This window comes from Zingiber officinale, chromosome 11A (genome assembly GCF_018446385.1).
Source record: "Zingiber officinale cultivar Zhangliang chromosome 11A, Zo_v1.1, whole genome shotgun sequence".
Lineage (NCBI taxonomy): Eukaryota > Viridiplantae > Streptophyta > Magnoliopsida > Zingiberales > Zingiberaceae > Zingiber > Zingiber officinale.
The window spans coordinates 3,661,859-3,683,114 of NC_056006.1; the positions used below are offsets into that span (position 1 = coordinate 3,661,859).

At 37.9% G+C, this 21,256-nt stretch overlaps 1 protein-coding gene and 1 long non-coding RNA gene across 2 annotated transcripts; both read right to left on the bottom strand.

The window, feature by feature from the left end:
- Nucleotides 1-13,149: 13,149 nt before the first annotated feature.
- On the bottom strand, nucleotides 13,150-14,072 carry LOC122032204. The gene is made up of 2 exons (XR_006125991.1): nucleotides 13,656-14,072; nucleotides 13,150-13,544 (listed from the first exon to the last, which is right to left on the bottom strand). It is a non-coding gene; the product is annotated as an uncharacterized LOC122032204 (long non-coding RNA).
- A 1,801-nt stretch (nucleotides 14,073-15,873) lies between these two features.
- LOC122032837 (disease resistance protein RPM1-like) lies at nucleotides 15,874-18,829 on the bottom strand. The gene is made up of 2 exons (XM_042592154.1): nucleotides 18,593-18,829; nucleotides 15,874-18,423 (listed from the first exon to the last, which is right to left on the bottom strand). Exons 1-2 carry the CDS (start codon nucleotides 18,827-18,829, stop codon nucleotides 15,874-15,876), a joined length of 2,787 nt encoding a protein of 928 aa, XP_042448088.1.
- Between the last annotated feature and the right edge of the window lie 2,427 nt (nucleotides 18,830-21,256).

The following is a 21,256-nucleotide window of genomic DNA, read 5'->3' on the forward strand; positions in this document are numbered from 1 at the left end:
ACTATCTTAAGCACAAGCGGAAGGAGATGAATGTGGAGGAACTCATTGTTAGACTTCGCATCGAAGAAGACAACAAGAGTTCAGAGAGAAAGCTGTTCTCTCAGGCTACTATGGAAGCCAATGTGGTCGAGCACGGTCAAAGCTCGAAACGGAAGAACTCTAAATCTTTTAAGATGTGACCTAGAGGAGGCATTAGCAAGAAGTTCTCTGGGAAGTGATTCAACTGTGGCCGAGTGGGTCACAAATCTTCAGAGTGCAGGAAGTCGAAGAAGAAGCAGGAGGCCAACCTGAACGAGGGACCAGAAATGGATGACCTCTGCGTAGTGGTCACAGAATTGAACCTGGTCAAATCTGCGGCAATGGTGGATCGATATTGGAGCCACCAGACATGTGTGCTGCAATAAGGAGTTGCTCCACAACTTCGAAGAAGTCACTGGAGACAAGCTGTTCATGGGGAACTCAACAACCTCGGACATCATGGGTCAAGGCAAAGTGGTGCTGAAGATGACCTCAGGCAAGGATCTTACTCTGAATAATGTGTTGTATTTTCCGAAGATTCGAAAGAATCTAGTGTACATATCACTGTTAAGCAAGTATGACTTTCGCATTGTTTTTGAGTTGGATAGAGTTGTATTGTCCAAGAATGAAATGTTTGTAGGAAGAGGCTGTTGGATCGAAAGCGCTAGAGGGGAGGGGGGGCGGGGAGGTGAATAACGCTCTTGACTTTCACTTTCATTTCGGAAGATTAAGAGTAAAACACAGCGAAAATATAAGATAATTGCAAATATGCAAACACCAAGTTTTTACTTGGTTTGGAGCCTGAGACGACTCCTACTCCATGGCCCACGCTCGTTGAGCGTTTACTTTAGGCAATCACTATGAGTTTACAAAATTACAGTTTAGGTACAACAATTAAGTACAATAAAAAAATATATCAACAACTTTAAGTATAGACAATTCAAAGCTTCAGGTCGTCGGTGTTTTGCTACAGCTTTATCGGATGGTCTTTTGATTAGTGCACGAAAGATGGATCGCGTTTTCGTTGTTGTTGCAAGCTGTTGCTTGAAACTGTCTTATAAGGCTCGTGGAGGGCGCCTCCAACACCATGGAGGGTGCCCTCATCTGCGCTGAATCCACAACATAGATGAGATCCGACCAAGTCGCTACCTATCCACCTGAGGGTGCCTCCAATCCTATGGAGGGCGCCCTTGAGCTAGGTCCAGGGCGCCCTCGCGCCTTGTTGCGAGGCCGTCTCTGCATACGACTCGAGGCGTCTCCAAGCTCCAAGGAGGGCGCTTCGGGTACTGTTCATCTTGTTGGGTTGCGTTGGCCGGCTAGAAGGAGGGTTGAATATACATGCAAAAATAAAAACAAAACTACCCTTCTCGAACTTTAAAAGTAGCACTTGCATAAATTAAATAAATAAAAAGTAAAAAAAGAAGAGGCTCACAGACTTGACTTGGTTACAATTGGGGAGGTTGTTAATCCAAGAAATGAATCACATAATAAAAGATCTCCTTTAGACGGAGAAACCTCTTATAGCAGTGAAAACGCAAAATGAGAAGCTAAACTAGAAATGAAAGCTCACAAGTATTGTATTGCTAATTCTTGTTTTGTTTTTTAGTTTCTAGACCAAGGCTGTATTTATAGCCTTGGTGAAGGCGCTTGGAAGGGTTACAGGCACCTAGGAGGGGATAAAACTTTATCCCCGACGTGACGGTCAACGTCCACATCGATCTTGATAAACTTGAGGTTCCGGGCGCCTAGAAGGGTTCTGACCGCCCGGACTCCGAGCACTCAGAATGGGTTCGGGAACTTGGACCCTAAGAGCTCCGGGCGCCCGGACCCTAAAGTCAACCTATGTTGACTTTTTCAGTCCGAGCCCTCTGCTCTGGCTATGCTCGCCTCGGTTCAGGTCTTCTGCTTTGACTCTGCTCATCTCGGTCCAGGTCTTCCTCTTTGACTCCGCTCGCTTGGGTGATTTCTGCCATCCGGAATCGGGCTCACTCGAACCCAACTTCCGGCCTTCTCGAGTAGGCTTCCATTCCTGCTTCTCGTCCCTCGGAATCATCGCGTGCCTCCTTCTCGTTCGCCAACGTACTCATCCGTAGCTCTTCATCCCTCGGCCATTCCCGTCAGCTTTCTCTTGTGCTGACCTTCTCGCTAGTTGCGTCTTTTGCTCCTCGAGCAATCTTCCGCTCTGGCTACTCGTCCCTCGGAAACACCGCACGCTTCCTTCTCATCCGCCGGTGTACTCTTCATTAGCGCCTCGTCCCTCGGACGCACCGCATGCCATCCTTTTCACTAGATGCATCTTCCGCTCGACTACTTGTGCTCCTAAGCTCCTGCACACTTAGAGGAACTGGAAGAGAAACTGTAAGGTATACCTAGAGGAACTGAAATGGAAGAGAAGTGAGACTTCTGCCTCAGGTATATATATTATAGAAGTCAATCTATCTATTTCTTCTTTATGGGTTTTAGATAACGGATGTGCATCTCACATTTGTACTAATGTGTAAGAGCTAAGAAATAGTAGAGTGTTGACAAAGGGCGAAGTGGACCTACGAGTAGGCAATGGTACAAGAGTTGTTGCTGTCGCTGTAGGAATATATTCCTCATCTTTGTCCACTGGACTTGTTTTAGAACTAGAAGAGTGATGTTATGTGCCTGCTTTGACAAAGAACATTATCTCTATTTCTTGTTTGGACAAAAAGGTTTTTTCATTTGTAATAAAGGACAAATGTCGTTCCATTTATTTCAACGGTATGTTCTATTGTAGTACACCTCTTATGGATGACCTCTATATTCTAGACTTTAAAAACACAATCTATAACATAAATACCAAACAATTCAAGTCTAATGATTTGAACCAAACATATCTCTGACATTGTCGCTTGGGTTACATAAATGAGAGTCGCATATCCCAACTCCATAAGGATGGACTTTTGGACTCATTTGATTTTGAATCATATGAGACATCCGAATCTTATTTTCAAGGCAAGATGACAAAGACTCCATTTAGTGGACACGACGAAAGGGTTAATGATATGTTAGAACTCATACATACTAATGTATGTGGCCCTTTCAGAACAACAGCTAGAGGAGGCTATTATTACTTTATTACCTTCACTGATGATTTCAGTAGATACGACTATGTGTATCTGATGAGACACAAGTCAGAATTCTTTGAAAAGTTCAAAGAATTCAAGAATGAAGTACAAAAATAATTTGGTAAAAGTATTAAGGTGCTTCGATCAGATTGAGGTGGGGAATATCTTAGCCAAGAGTTTCATGACCATCTCATTGAAGTGTGGGATCATATTTCAACTCACTCCACCTGTAACATCACAATGGAATGGTGTATCAGAAAGGAGAAATCGTACTTTATTAGATATGGTACGATAGATGATGAGTCATACAGATCTTCCTACTTCTTTCTAGGGACATGCTCTAGAGACGGCCGCTCTCACAAGTAACTGAGTTTCATCCAAGGTTATCATAAAGACACCATATATGATATGAAAAAGGAAAAGTCCCAAGATATCTTTTATAAAGATTTGGGGTTATGAGACTTACGTTCGACGATAAATCTCAGATAAACTATGATCCAAATCAGACAAGTGTTATTTTGTTGGATATCCTAAGGAAACAAAGGGATATTACTTCTATAATCTCACACAAAGTAAGGTGTTTGTTGTCAGAACTGGTGTCTTTCTAGAAAGGAAATTTATTTCTAGAAAAACTAGTGGAGTGAATCAATCTTGAAGAAATTCAAGATATAGAAACTAACACTGACGCCTTGATGGAAATTGAACATGTACCACAAGATGTTGTGGATCATGAGTTTGTTACACCACAAGAAGTTGTGGAACAACAATCTGTTCAAGTAGCACAAGCTCTACGCAGATCTGATAGGACTCGTTGTCAACTTGAGAGATATTCATTTCTCTTGTGTGACCACGGTGATATAGTGCTTATTGGTCTCGATGAGTCTATATCTTATCAGGAAGCTGTACAGGACCTAGATTCTGAGAAATGGTTAGAAGCCATGAGATCCGAAATGGAATCCATGTACGCTAACCAAGTATGGGCTTTGGTTGATCCACCTGAAGGGATAAAACCCATTGGGTGTAAGTGAGTCTTCAAAGTGAAGACTGACATGGATGGTCATATGCATACCTATAAAAGTAGATTGGTAGCTAAAGATTTCAAGCAAATTCATGGAATAGATTATGATGAAAACCTTTCATCAGTTGCGATGCTCAAGTCCATTCGGTTTTTACTTGCTATTGCAGCTTACTATGATTATGAGATCTGACAGATGGATGTCAAAACTATATTTCTTAATGGAAATCTACTCGAGAATGTATACATGACACAACCTGAGGGTTTTATAGATCTAAAGCATGCTGGAAAGGTATATAAGTTGCAAAGATCTATTTATGGATTGAATCAAGCTTCTAGAAGCTGGAATCTTCGATTTAATGATGCGATCAAAACATTTGGTTTAATTAAGAATGAAGATGAACCTTGTGTCTACAAGAAGGTTAGTGGGAGTATAGTCATCTTTCTCATATTGTATGTAGATGACACATACTTCTCATTGGAAATAATATCCCTACCCTTCAATCAGTGAAGACTTGGCTTGGGAATTATTTTTCAATGAAAGACTTAGGTGAAGCAGCCTACATTTTAGGCTTTAAGATCTATAGAGATAGATCTAAAAGATTGCTTGGTCTAAGCCAGAGTATATACATTGTCAAGGTACTTAAACGTTTTGCCATGGAGAATTTCAAGAAGGGATTCCTGTCTATGTCACATGGTGTGAGTCTTTCGAAGATTCAATGTCCCTCTTCTAAGGAAAAAAGGGACCACATGGATATCAGATTCCTTAGGCATATGCTATAGGGTCTATCATGTACGCCATGCTTTGTACTCGCCAGATGTCTCATATGTATTAAGCATGATGAGCATATACCAGTCAGATCTAGGTGAAGGTCACTGGACAGTAGTCAAGAATATTCTTAAGTATTTGAGAAGGACTCAAGACTATTTCTTGATCTTTGGAGGCGATGAAGAGCTAGTTGTATAGGGTTATACCGATGCTAGCTTCCAAACTGACAAGGATGATTACAGATTGCAGTCAGGGTATGTGTTTTGCTTAAATCATGGTGTTGTGAGCTGGAAGAGTTCAAAGCAGGACACAGTCGCTGATTATACAAAAGAGGCCGAGTACATTGCTGCTTCAGCTGCAGCAAAGGAGGTTGTTTAGATCAAAAAGTTTATTACAGAGCTTGGTGTTGTTCCTAGTATAGCAAACCCAATAAACCTCTATTGTGATAGTAATGGGGCTATTGCACAGGCTAAGGAACCTCGCTCTCATCAAAGATCCAAACATATACTGCGGCGATTCCATCTCATTCGAGAGATCATCGATAGAGGAGATGTGAATATATGTAGAGTACCGATCGATGCTAACATTGCGGATCCCTTGACCAAGGCTTTGGCACAAAGGAAGCATGATGGTCATACTAGGTCACTGGGTATTAGATATTTTAGTGATTGACACTAGTGCTAGTGGGAGATTGTTAGTATTAGCCCTAGTACCAATTATGAGATGATTGTAAAGGGCTTCTTTTGTATCATATTTGTTGGGTTCGTCGGGCCGCGAAAATCGCTTTTTCGCGTCGCGGAAACCCCGAGTCACCCAAAGCCATGGATCTCGTGCAAAGATTCGTAAACAAAAACTTTTCGAAAAACCTTTTCTTGTACGAGTTTGTAAAAACTTTAGATCTACACTAAAGTTAAGATCATTACCCTTGATGCGCGCCCCACGCGAATCCCGCTCGTCCAAATGGTGCCAGATCTCAAGACCGTCAAGCGCACGGTCCTCTAGAAGTATCCACACGAACACACTAGATGGAGGTGACCAAAAACCAAGGTGTACTAGCACCTATGTGGTTCGGCCAAGAAAGGAGGAGAGGGAGAATGCAAGAAGAACTCTAGGAGGAAGAAGAAGGAATGAATGAATGGAATAATTTTAAAATGAAAATTATTCTACACATTCAAGTGGCCGGCCACCTTCACATGTGTAACTCCCATTTCCACATTAAGTGTAATTAATGTGGAGCCATAAAAGAGTTGTAACCCCCATGAGGTGGCACTCTAGGATGATGTGGATCAACACTATTGGTCCACATCTTGCCACTTCACTAAATGACATGGCAACAAGTGTAACTCCTCATTTAATGTGGGCCGGTCACATTAAATGCTATGGAGGCTTGTAACCTCCATGAGGTGGCACACATTGATGATGTGGAGCAATCCTATTGGTCCACATCTTGCCAACTCACTAGTGATGTGGCAAAAAAAATCAAGTCAAACATGACTTTTTCTCTTCCTCTCAAATCAAGTCAAACTTGATCAAATCTCTCTCATGGTTGATCTAATCCAACCATATGATTCAAGCCAACTTAATATAATGAATCTAATTCATTAAATTAAGTTGATTTAATGAGTCATAATCTAAATTAGACTCATTGAATACATGAATCAACTTGAGTCCAACTCAATTAGCCCAATTTGGATTACTCTTAATCCAATATGATTCATCAAATGAATCTAATCCTCTTAGTTCATCATATGAACCAAATCTCCATCTAATTGTCCTTAGTGTGTGACCCTATAGGTTCTTGTAACGTTGGCAATGCTCTAAACCCATTTAGGAGCATAAGTAATGAGCGGTATCTAGCAACACATCATTACTACCCAAGTTACAAGAATGTCGAGATCCGACATCACCTTGTGACTACCAATTGTGACTCCTCACAAAATATGTGACATTGTCCTTCTATCCTAGACATTTAGATTGATTAATATGAGGCATAAACCGTGTCATCCTCTAATCAATCTAAATCTTGAACTCCAAGTAGACTCACTCGATCAAATGAGCTCAACATCTCATGTTGACTCATTTGGGCATGGCCATGCACTTAGTGGTCTCACTCTATCAAGAATACCGATGTCGCTCCCGTAATGGGAGGGATAGATCACATCTACATCACTCACATCCTCTACATAATTCGTTATATACCCAAGAATCGCCTTTATAGTCAGTTACGGGTGACGTTTGACGAAACCAAAGTACATAACTCCATGTAGGGATCCATGGTGACTTCGGTCTAAGGACTAATAGTCATACTAATAGCCATACGAGAAAGTATATGACACTCATATAACGATCCATGATACTTTCTCATGGCGAGTCATTCAAGATACATTCTCTAATGTGTCAGCTTGATATCTCTATATCCATGACTTGTGAGATCAAGTCATCGAGCTGACCTACATGCTAGTCTTATTGTATTAACATTGTCCCTGAATATTAATACTCGACTAGGAATGATTTAGAGTAGTGTTCCCTATATCATCTCACTATCGATTCAACCAATCGATTGATATAGGTAAGAACATTCTACTCAAGGACGCTATTATACTTAGTCTATTTGGCACTAATATAAATAAGTATAATAACCAAACAAATGCCTTTATTAATATACAAGAATATGATATACATGAGTCCATACAATCATCAAATGATTGACTCTAGGGCTCTAACTAACAATATTTCATTATAAAATAAAGTAAAGTTGGTTATTATATTTACTTCAATTCAGTGCCGAATGAATAAGTATAATAATATCTTAGAGTAGAAGGTTCTAACCTACAACATATCAATTGGTTGAATTGATAGTGAGATATTGTAGATATATATAGAACACTATTCTTAACTATTCCTAGTCAAACATTAATATGCAAGGACAATATTAATGCGTTGAAACTAACATGTAGGTCAACAGATGACTTAATCTCACAAGTCATGGATATGAGATATCATGTTGACACTACGATTCTCATGTGACTATTAGTATGAATAGTCCTTAGACCTGAAGTCACTACGATTCCCGACATAAGGAGTTGTATACTTTGGTATCAACAAACGTCACCCATAACAGGGTAGACCATAAAGTCGATCACTGGGTATGCAATAAGTTATACGGAGGGATGTGAGTGATGTAGATGAGATTTATCCCTTCAATATGACGGAAGTGATATCTATGAGCCCTGATAATTAGCATTTTTATATAATATTTTAACACTCATACTTAGCATTTTTATCCTCTCTTCCACTTAAATCTTGCTTAATATTATGATTTATGAGTTAGGATATATTTATGAGCTTTTTATACTATTTCCCTAATTTTGCTATTATTTCATGATTTTTGTAGGGAATTAAAGAGGAGTCATAGACATGAGTGGAGTCAAATTAATTGGACCCAATGCTAAGGTTGAGCATGAGCTAATTTGAAGAACTCGACTCATTTCCTTCCAATTTGGATCAAGAAAGAAGTAGAGCTCCACTCTTCAAGCCCAATTATAAAAGCCCAATTTCAATCCTTACTCTCATATTGGATCCGGATTTTGTTTCCTTTAACCTTAAATGCAAGATCCAAAACCCAAACCCGAACCCGTTAAGAAATTCCTCTTCTTCACGCACACGACACAGTGGGCTATCTCCAATCTTCTCTCGTTCGCTTCTTCTCCTCGCGACAGAGCTAACCACCGACGGTCGGCGGCCACTTCTCCTCATTCACTGCCGCCGGCCGTAGCTTGTCTCTCCTCCATCATCCCGCGGACATCCCCATTCTCCTCTTATTCTTCTTCTCAATTCCATTCTACCATCACCTGCTCAGATCCAAGCGGTGACGGTAGTCTTCACCTCACCGGAGAGGGTTTCTCCGGTGAGATCCTTCACCTTCCGACTTCTCTGTCTTTCTGGGGTTCGGACAGGCAGTGGAAGAAGGAGTGGTACCTCGAAGAAGGAGTGGTACCTCACAGCACCTCATCTCCTCCATCTGCCGGCGCCATTGATTCTTCCGAACAGCACCTTTCACATTCCGAGCAGCACTACTTCCTTCATCCGGATCAAATTTGGGCAGACTGAGATCCATCTTCTATAGATCTGATTTTCTTCAAGCTCTGGTGGCCATTTTCTTCATTCCACAGCAGCCTTCAAGTTCGATCAGCAATTCTTCAACAGATATGGACAGCTTTTGTTTGTTGTAGTTTCTTCACTTGATTCGAATTGATAGTGTTGTTTCTTTTAGTTGGTTGATGAATGCTTGTATTGAGTTGTTCTCCCTTGTTTTAGATCTGCACGTACTCATGTCATTTCAATTTATGCTCATAAGGTGTTCGACAAAATGTTTCTTCCAACAGTAGGTTTAAATTCGTGCATTTTATTTCACTTAATGGTTGCTTGTCTTGTCTTTTGCAATTGCTATAAGTTTTGTTCTTCGTTTAAATGCAATTAGGCTAGGGTAGATTAGCTTTCTTTAATGCTCTAAGTTACATTCCATACTTAGTTTCATTACTTGTTTACTCAATGTTGTCTTTAATTTCCTTGCAATCATAGTTTAAGTTAGACTAGGTTTTCTTAATTGCATCGTCTTTCATTTACTAGGTTAGATTTCATTTAATGTTTCGCTATTTCATTCCTTAGTTTAATTCCGTTAATGGTGAATCGTAGCGTAGAGTGACAATGCGTTAAGAGATCACTACTAATGGATAGATAGGATGTCTTTTATTAATTAGGATTAGATTTCATCCTTGCATTGCTCTTTTGTTCTTTAGGTTTGATTTCATACTTGTTTGTTTTTCATATCGTAGTTCAAAATTCAAAATCCAACCCCTCTATTTTCACGTTAAAATTCAAAGCAATAATTGATCCTAATTTTATCATTTATCGCTACATTCTTTGGGGAGACGACCCGAGTCATCTCTATACTACTTTAGTGTAGAGGGGTTCGGTAAACTAAAATTGTAATTTGATGTAAGCTCCCGTAGCACGACACTCGAGCTCTCACATCAAGCCCCTTGATTAGTAGGACACAAGAATGCATGGTCATGCTTAAATAAGTCAATATGCGATATTGAGTTTATTTAATTGAGTGCGTCTACTTAGATATCAAGAAACATAAAGATTGATAAGAGGATGACACGGTTTATGCCTCATTGATCAATCTAGATATAGAAGATAAAAGGATTGAGTCATACAAGATAATAGTCACGGAAAGGTTAAGTCGGATCTCGGCATTCTCATCACTTGGGTAGTAATGATGTCTTGTTAGATGTCACTCATTGCTTATGTATTTAAATGTTGATTTGGATACATTACCAACGTTACAAGAACCTATTGGGTCACACGCAAAGAACAAGTCAATGGAGATGGATTCATATGATGAATCATTGGATTGAGTCCAATTCAAATTAAACTCATTGAATCAATTGGATTGATGATTAATAAGTTGGACTCATTATATGATTTCATGAATTATTTCATGATTAATGAGTTGGACTCATTATATGATTTCATGAATTTGAAATCATGAATAAAGAGGAGTGAACAAATTAAATTGCTCATGCATTGCATGACAAATATTAATGTTAATCAAGACAATTGAGATTAAGGCATGAGGCAATTGCATGAATCTATAAAAGGGAGTTTTTGGATTCATTTTCATGATAAGTTTTTGATGCTCTTCTTCCTCCTCCTCTCTTCTACTTGGCCGAAACCTCCAAGAAAAGTTGCTAGCACAACCTTTGGTTGTTTCATTCTCCACTTTGTGAGTTTGTGAGACAAACAAGACTTGTTCGTGTGGATACCATTGAGTCACGGTCACTTGATCGCGTTAAGATCCGCATCTAAAGAAACGTTGATGTCCTGATTGCGAAGGGCACACAACAAAGGTATAACTTTCTCATGTAGAAAATTAGTACTTAGTATATGGTTTCATTTCGCATGGATCTATTGGAAAGGAACTAGATGTTTTCTGCTGCGCTTACGCGTGTTTAGTGTCCTAGTTCCTTACACTCACCTGACCGACAACAACTGTGATCACGTCCAAAAGTAGGGGCGTGCTGGATTGGTTGCACGTCGTCGGATGGAGAAGTCCGGCGATTGTCACAGAGGAGAGAAGCCGGAGTAAGTAAATCCGACTACCGGAAAAGAAAAAAATATAAGGAGGAGGAGGCAGCCGGCGGTCGGAGCAGGCTAGGGCACGACATCAACGATACAACCAATGGGAAAAGGGCTCGGCTCCTTGCTCCTATCCGAAACCAAACCGAGCAGAGACGCGGCGGCGAGAGACCAAATCTAGGTCATGGCTCGGATGCTCAATCTTCCAGCGAGCTCCTGGTGTCTTCAACCAGGAGAGCGAAAGTGATGCTGGGGCTTCGGGCTTCCCTTTGGTCGGGGGTTATGAACACGAGGGAAGGGGAGAAGAAGAGGCGTCGGCGACGATGGTTTGGGGAAGAAGATGACGTCAGGTTGTCTTAGGGCACGGTAAGAAAACGGAAGAAAAGGAACGAAGGAAGAAAGAAGAGAAAAAAATGAAAAGAAATAAAAAATATAAAGAAGTAAATAAATAAAAATTAATCATTTCCTCGTTTAAATGGGGTAGCCTAAACAGACTTTCCTATGACCCAACACTTATCCCCGTAACCTACATCATACAACCTCCGAAAAATTCTCAGAAAATTTTTAAAAATCCTAAAAAATTCCCTTATGGTTATTCACCCTTTTCGATATTTTACAGACACAACCACATAGTTATAATAATGTCTACTCCACTACAACGAGGAAAACACAACACAACGGAAAACCTTCGCAGCGGAAACATGGGCATTATAATCGAAGCACGATATAAAATTCAAAGTGCAAAATGCATACATCACAAGTATGTAGTTCACTAACAAGGAAACATAAGTCCAAAATATAAAACCACCTCGACACCTAGTGGAGACTAGCAACTGAAACCTCCTGACAACTTCAACTTGAAATAGAAAAATCAAACAATGGTGTGAGTCCAACACTCAGCGGGTATCAAGCTGACATGCATATTATAATATAACCAATAATAATTATCATGTTGTATAGTCTCCTGGTCAAATCTAGAAATGCAAAACTGAAAAGACAAGAGAAACTGTACTTACCAGGGCCTCCTATTCTGACATAAAGGTCGTCGGACTAGATACCTCATGTCTCTTGTATACATGTCAATCATATACAACCCGAACAAATGTAACATCCAAAATACAACAATCACAAGCAATAAATGTAATCTATGCATAGGATGCAAATGACAAAGTCACCCCTGACGCCAGTCAGCCATCTCACACACGATGGTGAGACCGAGTGGGTAGGGTTATGATAACTGTGCACTCTGCCATCACTACTCCTGAGTGATCGAGACAACAGAATGCTGTCGGAGTACACCTATCCTCCTACCCCAAGTAAAGTGGGGGAGCTTAATGCTCTCATCTTCCTAAGACAGTCTAGAGGAGGGATCCATGTCCTGCTATCACGCTGTGTTACCACTACCCATGAAGGGGCCAGCGGAGCCCTTGACAGAGCAACCTGCTACAACACACCCTACCTAATATACCACTAACTCATGAGTAGTTGTGTGTGCAGATCTATATAACTGAAGCGATGTGCTCAATAATAATGGAGCTGACAATCGCTCAGCATGCAATCATGTAAAATGGTGCATGTCACTAAGCATGTAAATCCTGACCATATCCACCTCCATAAAGTATATACCAAAAGTTAAATGGATCCAATAAAAGGATCTAGGTACACCTGACTGGTATGACCAATAACTAGTCCGGTACACAATAAGGCATGGTATGTCACTACCTCTATGAATATAAATACACAAGGAAATAATCAAGAGGGTATAAAACATAAATGCAGAACAGATAAAAACATGCAACAGGTATCATGTAGTGACATACCAAAGTAAAAATAAACATAATCATTACTAGTGGCTATAACCTACTATGCATATCAAAATGATATTATCAAAAGAGATAAGTCAAGGTATCCGCCTCAAAAATGAAGATCGTATCCAAAATAGATCCCATGTCGAGACACTGTCTCGAATCAAAGTTCTGTAATATCAAACATATAATTCCAAATGTAACTAGCTAAACTAAATCCTAATTTCATTAGGAACCTCAATTTGAATTGTCCTAAACAATCCAACCAAATTAGCTAACCCAAATTGGATCCAACCCAAACCCTAGTTAAAATCCAACATCTAACCTCAATATCCATAAATGAACCAATCCTTTTCTCACAATTAACACTTCAAATTTTCAAAACTGGAATCGATCTCATACAACAAGAAAACAATGGATTTAAATTTGGTATTAATCGACTTCTATACAATTCTTACCTCAATTCAGAATCGCAGCTGCTCAATGAAATAGAATGTTATCATGAGGTTGCTGCTGGAAGATATTGCTACCAAAGATTTTGCAGCCGACACCACCCAAAAACCACTCAAATCTGGCCAGCCGCAGCTAGTCACCAGTGGCTGTAGCCCCTTTGTCGTTCGATTCTGAGTGAGGAGAGGGTTGATCTGAGATAGAGCCACTCCATGGCGGCAGTAATCGGTATAGAGGGATCTCCGCGGACTCTTGATCGGAGTAGCACAGAATGGGGGTTGACAACGGGGTGATGACGCGAGGTTAGTGTTGGAGCAGAGAGCTCAACTGAAGAAGGACTAAGGCTAGGGCATGAGATGTACCTCAAGTGCTAGGCGGTGATCTAGGGCAATGACACAAGAAGGGAACTCGGGTTTTCGCTACTGTGATGCTGATCCAGGGCAAAGAAGAGCGACGGCGTCGCTAGGGCACGACTCAAGAAGAGTGTGCTAGATCTGCGCCGACACTAGGGCACAACATGCTGATGGTGGATCCGTGGTGTTGGCAGCGCCAGGCAGTAGTCGGTGTTGGCAGAGAAAGCTAGCGCATGAGGATAAGCCGGCGATCGTCGGCATCGAGTCGTCCACGCGAGAGGAAGGGGACAAGACTTACTTGGCCGACGGGCTTTATCAGCGAGAGAGAAGAGGAAACACCGTCGGTTTGGGATGATGAAGAGGCTCGGGAAGAAGAAACTGTGGAGAGGAGGAAAGGGGGTCAGCGTCGAGCTTCGGGCATGGGTATGAAACGAAGGAAAAGAGGAAAAAAAATAAATAAATAAATAAATCAAATATTTTCTTGTTCAAATAGGGTAGCTTAAACATGCTTTCTCCTAGCTCAATAATTTATCCCCCCCCTTAACGTACATTATATGAGCTTCGAAAAATTTTCAGAAAATTTTTAAAAATTTCGTTAAGATTATTCCTCAAATAATCTTATTATTTTATTATTATTTGGGTACTGTATTTTACACACGGAAAGTGTTTAAGCCATTAAATATGAAAAGATTCAATTTGTAATTCGATCCAAAATTTTATTATCCACGATTGGTAAAAAAATAAGGACAAATTATTTTGACAAGATTATCTCGATTTTATTAAAGTTTATCTTTAGCTTGGTAATAAAATTGGGATACATTTGGTTGTATTGGAGTAGACCACGTGAGATTTGGTTTTGATTTGACTATACTAATTCAAATTCACTTGATTGTCGTACGTACCACCTCAATCTTGACCAGATAATGAACTTTGATTAGTTACTTGAAGTTCTTTGAGATATCAATGGGTAAGAACACACTATTGGTCAATATCTCGATGCTGCTGAGTGGGAATCAAAGTGAAATAACAAAGAACATATATTCGGAATATGGAATTCATCATCTTATCAATAGGTATGATCATGAACATGATCATTGACGAGTTCTTCTAAACAACAGTAAAATCTAAGCCCAATAATTCAATAATCTTGTTGAATTCAACAATCTTTCATGTTGAGAAAGATGTTTCTCCATGTTTTCTAACGAAAATCAATACCATGCCAAGCCTTAGCAAGATTGCAACAAAGGATTGATGGTTTTGAAAGATAATCTGTCCAAAGTTCAGTTAGCTGTAGATAGCCTGTCTTTTAAAACGTTTGATTTTTTATTCCGATAAATATTCGTTATTTGATATGAGTACAAAAGTTGGTGGAGTTTGATCCGATTCAAGTTAAAGTCTAGTCTTCAAAGTTCTTGAATTTTCTATTTTAATTTTAGGTTTTGAGAATTTTTTTTCTCAACCCACAGGTCAATCCAAGCCTGTCGCGAGCCAACCTGGATGGATTGCAGGCCTAGATGGTTTTGCCCACCTGGACATACTTTTAAATGTGTTGATAAAATTTTTAACTCAATACGTTTAAATTGTTTGATAGGCTGGGTCAATCTGACGATTATACTCATTCTACTGACCTAATTCACTTGGCTGGCTCATCTCGCTGGATTGGGTAGGCTAGCCTATCTTAGTTAGTTAGTTGGCTTATTTTTTTATTTATTATTTATTATTTTATCTTGGATACATTATTTTTTTAATGAAATATTAGATAATTAGATGGAAAAAATTAAGCATAAATGATTTTGAAATCCAACCACTTGTAAATTGATATACAAGATATAATAATTAAAAAAAATTACATCTATAGTTCTTTCATTTTATTTATTTATATTAATAATTAATTCATATTTTAAAATTTAATTAGATCTTGATTATTTAATGTATTCTGTAATTATTTTTACAAGATACAATGAATACATAATTATTTAATTGAGAACTAATTCTCTTATTAGTATTCAATATAAATAATTTTTTATTTTATAGTTTGATTGTGAAAAGTCAATAGAAACCGAGACTATTTTAAAAAAAATCATGAGCAAACAATTCAATTATTCAGTTTATAATATTGCAAAATTTATACATAGTACAATGACTTCATAAATATTTTCATTCTTGCTCATTCCCTTGTAGGGCTGTTATTTTATACATAAAGAAATATATATAAAAAAATTCTTATTCAATAAAAAAAAACATTTGGAATATGCCTAATCTTTTGTCGGTCTTCGTTGCCGTCGTCCTCTCTTAATTTTCCCACTAGCTCCTTAGGCATGCCAAACAGAGACAGACTTTGGAGATTGGTGAGAAATTCGATACCAAGAGGGATCATCCTTAATTCTCTAAGTCCACTAATCAATAGCTCACGTAGATTTGTTAAAGTACCTTTCTCTATCACAATGTTATTTAACTTATTCAATCCTTTCAAACTAAGCGACTTAAGATTAAGGAACCAACCTTTTCTAAAGTGCAGCTTTTGCTCGTCAAACGCATAACCCAAACTTAACTCCACTAGTTTAGGCAATTGGCTGAGTGAAGGAAGTGGATCTTCTATTAGCAGTGATCCAAACAATCTCACACGTGTGAGATCTGCACAAGAACAAATAAATCTAGGCATTTTTCCTTCAAATAATCTCCCCTCCAAATACAACTTCTGAAGTGGAGGAGTTGGAGAATTTAACATTTCAAAGTTGAGCTGTTCATTCCGTCGTGCTGACAACCACAAGGAGCGAAGGTTACTCATCATAGCCAATGAGGTGCAAAGCTGAGGACAATGGGCATGTTCCACCTCCTCAACTGCTAATGATCGGAGCTCTTTCATATCTGCCAATCGCTGTACAAGTTTCTCATTTGCTTTAACTGACCGCAAGGTTTGTAGGTTCTTCCACTGCCATGCCCTTTCAAGAGTTGGAACACATCCAACTACAGTTGATCCCCCAAACTCAATTTCAATTTCAGTCACAAATAGGTGACGAAGTTGCTTCAATTGTGTCACACCACGTGGGAGCTTCACTATATTGGAATCACGGAGGTCAAGTGTTTGCAAACTCTGGAGCTTTTGGATATTGTTGGGAAGTTGTTGCACTCCTGTTTCCCTCAACCCCAAATAGTGAAGGTTAAACAAGGCTGAAACTTCATTTGGTAAGTTGGAGATTGGAGCATCTTCCAGCTCCAACACCCTCAACATTTGGAAACTAATTAAAACTGCTCTTAGGGAATCTGAACTAAAATTGCATGTAGAGAACATAAGCAAAGAGCGAAGTTGTGAAAAGCTCCTTCTATCTAAGTCAAGGGATTCATCATTTGTTTGGATGGAAAGGCGACGAGTTTGATTGTCCAAAACTGATTGTGAACCATCAAGAATCATGCAAAATTTTGCATTTCTAGATATTTCAAGTGTTACCTCTCTTACAACATCGTGCATTCTGAAAGCCTTCAGCCTCCCAAAATTATTTCTCTCCACCACTTGAAGCATGGACCGATCCACAAGTTGAGCAAGATAATATTCAGCCTCCTCTTCCATTACTCTGTTATTGTTGTTTTTCTTCATGAATCCTTCGGCGACCCACAATCGGATTAGTTTCTTCCTTTTTATTAGATAATCTTCAGGGAAGATGCTACAATAAACAAAACAATTCTTTAAATAGAAAGGCAAATCATTGAAGCTAAGGTTAAGAATGCTCTTCAATGCATCAAGCGAAGGGTTTTTTTCAAACTCCCAGTGAAGACAATCATAGACTTCCTTCCATCCACTTTCACTCTTTTCCTTGGTTGATAATAATCTGCCAATTACTGTAATAGCTAACGGTGAGCCTTGACACTTGTTCAAAATCCTATTACTGTAATCCTCAAGCTCTTGTGGGCAATCATTATTGTTCTCTCTTCGGAATGCCTTCTTGCAAAACAAAATCCATGCATCTTTTTCATTAAGTTGTTGCAGCTTTATCATATGTACTTCATTTGCTATCCTTGCTACTTCATGGTATCTAGTAGTAACAAGAAGTCTACTTCCATTGTTGCAATCAACAAATGCATGGCTTATTTTCTCCCACAAGTCTACACGCCAAACATCATCCAAAACGACTATGTACCTCTTTTGCTGCAAACTTTCTCTGATGCTTTCAAGTAACTGTGATCGTGGCATGGTAGTAATACCATCTGGGGCAAACTCCTTTTTTCCCTTGAAGATTTCCTGGACCATTGTTCTTAGGAGTTCATCCACTCTATAAGTTTGTGAGACTGTGACCCATACCTGACAATCAAAGTGACTCTTCACGGTACTATGGCGATAGACATTTGCGACGAGTGTAGTTTTCCCAAGGCCACCCATTCCCCATACTGCAATTGCTGTCATCTTCCTGCAAGTATCAGCATTAGTCAACCACGAAAGCAACTTAGATTTATGCTCTTCTATCCCCACTACATCGTCCTCATCAATTAACATCGGATCACAAACTCGATAATGATGAGCGTCGTCGCTTTCTGAATTCACTCTATCCTCATTGCCACTTATTGTTAAACCATATAGATTGTTCATGCTTTCAAGTTCAGAAAGATGTTTCTCCATGTTTTCTAACTTAGAATCAATATCATGCCAAGCCTTGCCAAGACTGCCACAAATTAGGATTGATGGTGTTGAGAGATAATACTTCCATGTTCTTCCACGTTGCTCTTCAACTAGATAGAGGTATTCATCAATGATGTCTTCCATCTTAAAGGCTACTACTCTCACCTATCATATAATCCATAAAAAAACAAAATATTTTGTCTTATGACATCAATAATTTGATTAAATTCCTTAAAGAGTTGGGCTATTAGTTTTGTAGAAGAATGAGAACGATCAGTTAAAAGCATGCATGGAGGAACAAAAGACATAAAAGTATAGGAAACTGTGTGATCACCTCTTTGATCCAAGCCTCAGAAGCAGCAGCAACATCAGTCGACCGATTAGATCTTTCAAGGAAGCAGTGTATCACCCTGAACTTCGCGGCGTTTCGTTCTATGCGAGCGTGAATCTGATCTAAAGGTGGAGTTGTATACTGCAGCAGGAGCTCAGAGCATCTGCTCTGAGCTTGCACTTGGTCGACTGTGATTCCGCCGAGCTTGTTGAACAGGAAGAAGATCAAAGCAGCCTCCATAGCTACCTACCTTTGCCAATCTCAACTCCGACTGACTGGTGTTTTGTGCGTTGCCGTTTGTCTTTCATATATTACAGGGGTTTAAATGAATCAAGCCGCTCATGAGTTATTCGAAGCTCGATTCGATAAAAGTTCATTTGAGCTCGTTTAATAAGACTCGTTAAGATAAACAAACTAAATTCAAGTTTCACAATATTCAACTCATTAGCTCGTGAACATGTTCGTTAAATTCATGAATCAACTTTTAAATAAAAAATAATAATTTTAATATTGAATTTATAAATTTTACACTCTACTTATGAAACATATAGACAAATATATTAAATTTATTTATTAAAATAAAATTATAAATTTTAATAATAGTATTATAATTTTCTTTAAAGAACTAATTTAATTTTTAATGAATATTTAAATTTATAATTTATATTTATAATTAAGTTCGTTTAGATTCGATAAAAGTTCAAATAAACTCGTGAACCATGAATATATTTGTTAAATAAAACTTGAGTTCGACTCAATTATAAACGAGTCAAACTCAAACATTTAAGAGTTCGACTCAGCTCGATTACACCCCTAATAATAAAATTTTATTTTGTAAACTCATATATTTTAATACAATAAGCCAACTTAAATAAAAAACAAGTATAGTTGTAGTATTTTATTTAGTTAACTCGTATTATTTTAATACAATAAGCCAGCTTAAATCAAATAGCAAGTCACGTTGTATTATTTTATGTAGTCAAGTACGTATTACTTTAATACAACAAGCCAGCTTAAATAACATAAAAAAAATCAAGTTGAAGTATTTTATTTAGTCAAGTCGAAGTCAGCGTTAATAAAACAAGACAAGTCCACTTGTATTGTTGAAAACAAATTGCTATGAGAAAGACATTATATCTGAATAATTAATTTTGATTAGGCCAGCTAATTAAGTTGAAAGGCCCATGACAGTAGATTTAGAATAATTATATATTTTTTAAATATATATAATTAATTAAATTGAAATATGTTAACTTTAATTCGACCAAATCAAATTAATCAAAACAAAGTAATTGTGGGGAAAGAGTTAACACTAATTTTAATTATAAATACAGGGTTTGTGTTTATCCTCCCAGCAAGGAGAGTAAAGAAAAGAATTATTTTCAAGCTATTCTTCCTCATTTAATTTATCGGTAAATTAGAGAAAAATCTCCAATCACAATGTTAACTTTCACTACAAAAAAACATAAATTTGGGGACAAATATTTGGAACGAAAATTATTCGTCCCAAAATTGCGACAAATTTAGGGTCGAAAACAAATTTCGACCCAAATAACCAACGAAAATTGCAACAAAAAAAATTTGTTTCAAATTTGCAACAAGAAACAATTTCGTTGCTAAATTCGTCGCCAAATCTGGAACGAATTCAGAATTCATCCCAGATTTTGGGACAAATACTGCATTCGTCCCAAAATCTGGGACGAATTCAGAATTTGTCCCAAAATCTGGGACGAATCTAGGATTCGTCCCAAAATCTGGGACGAATCCAGGATTTGTTCCAAAAATGATATTATTTTTAAAAAAAGATAATCAAATATCGAAGGCTTATATCTTGACCTAAAGACATCAAAATTTGATGAAACAAGTTTCTATACATTCGTATCATTAACTTGATCGTAAATATGTCACAAAACATATTTTTTAAATAATATTTTAAGTGATTCAAATTTTTAATACCAAATTAGGTCAAATTGGAATTAAAAAATTCCAAAAATAAATATATTTGGTAAAAAATATTTTTATAGATATATTTACGATCAGGACAATGATACAAATGCATAGAAATTTGTTTCATCAAATTCCGATGTCTCAAGGTCAAGATATAAGCTTTCGGTCTTTAATTTTATTTTTTAAAATTATTTTAAGTTTTGGGACGAATCCTGGATTCGTCCCAAAATTTGGGACGAATCCAGAGATTTGTCCCAAAAATTTAAATATCTTTAAAAAAAAAAAACAAAATGGGACGCCTTATATACGGACTTAGAGACATCGTAATTTGATGAAATAAATTTCTATGCATTCGTATCATTGTCCTAATCGTAAATATATCCATAAAAATATTTTTTACCAAATATTTTTATTTTTGGAATTTTTTAATTCCAATTTGAACTAATTTGGTATTAAAAATTTGAATCACTTAAAATATTATTTAAAAAATATGTTTGGTGACATATTTACGATCAGGGCAACGATACGAACGCATAGAAACTTGTTTCATCAAATTCCGATGTCCATAGGTCAAGATATAAGCTTTCAGACACTAATTTACAACTGTTCACTACACAACACCTTTTTAGCTAATAGCAACCTATATATGTATTAAAAAATATCTACCTAGAGACATCAGAATTTGATGAAATAAATTTATATGCGTTCGTATCATTGTCT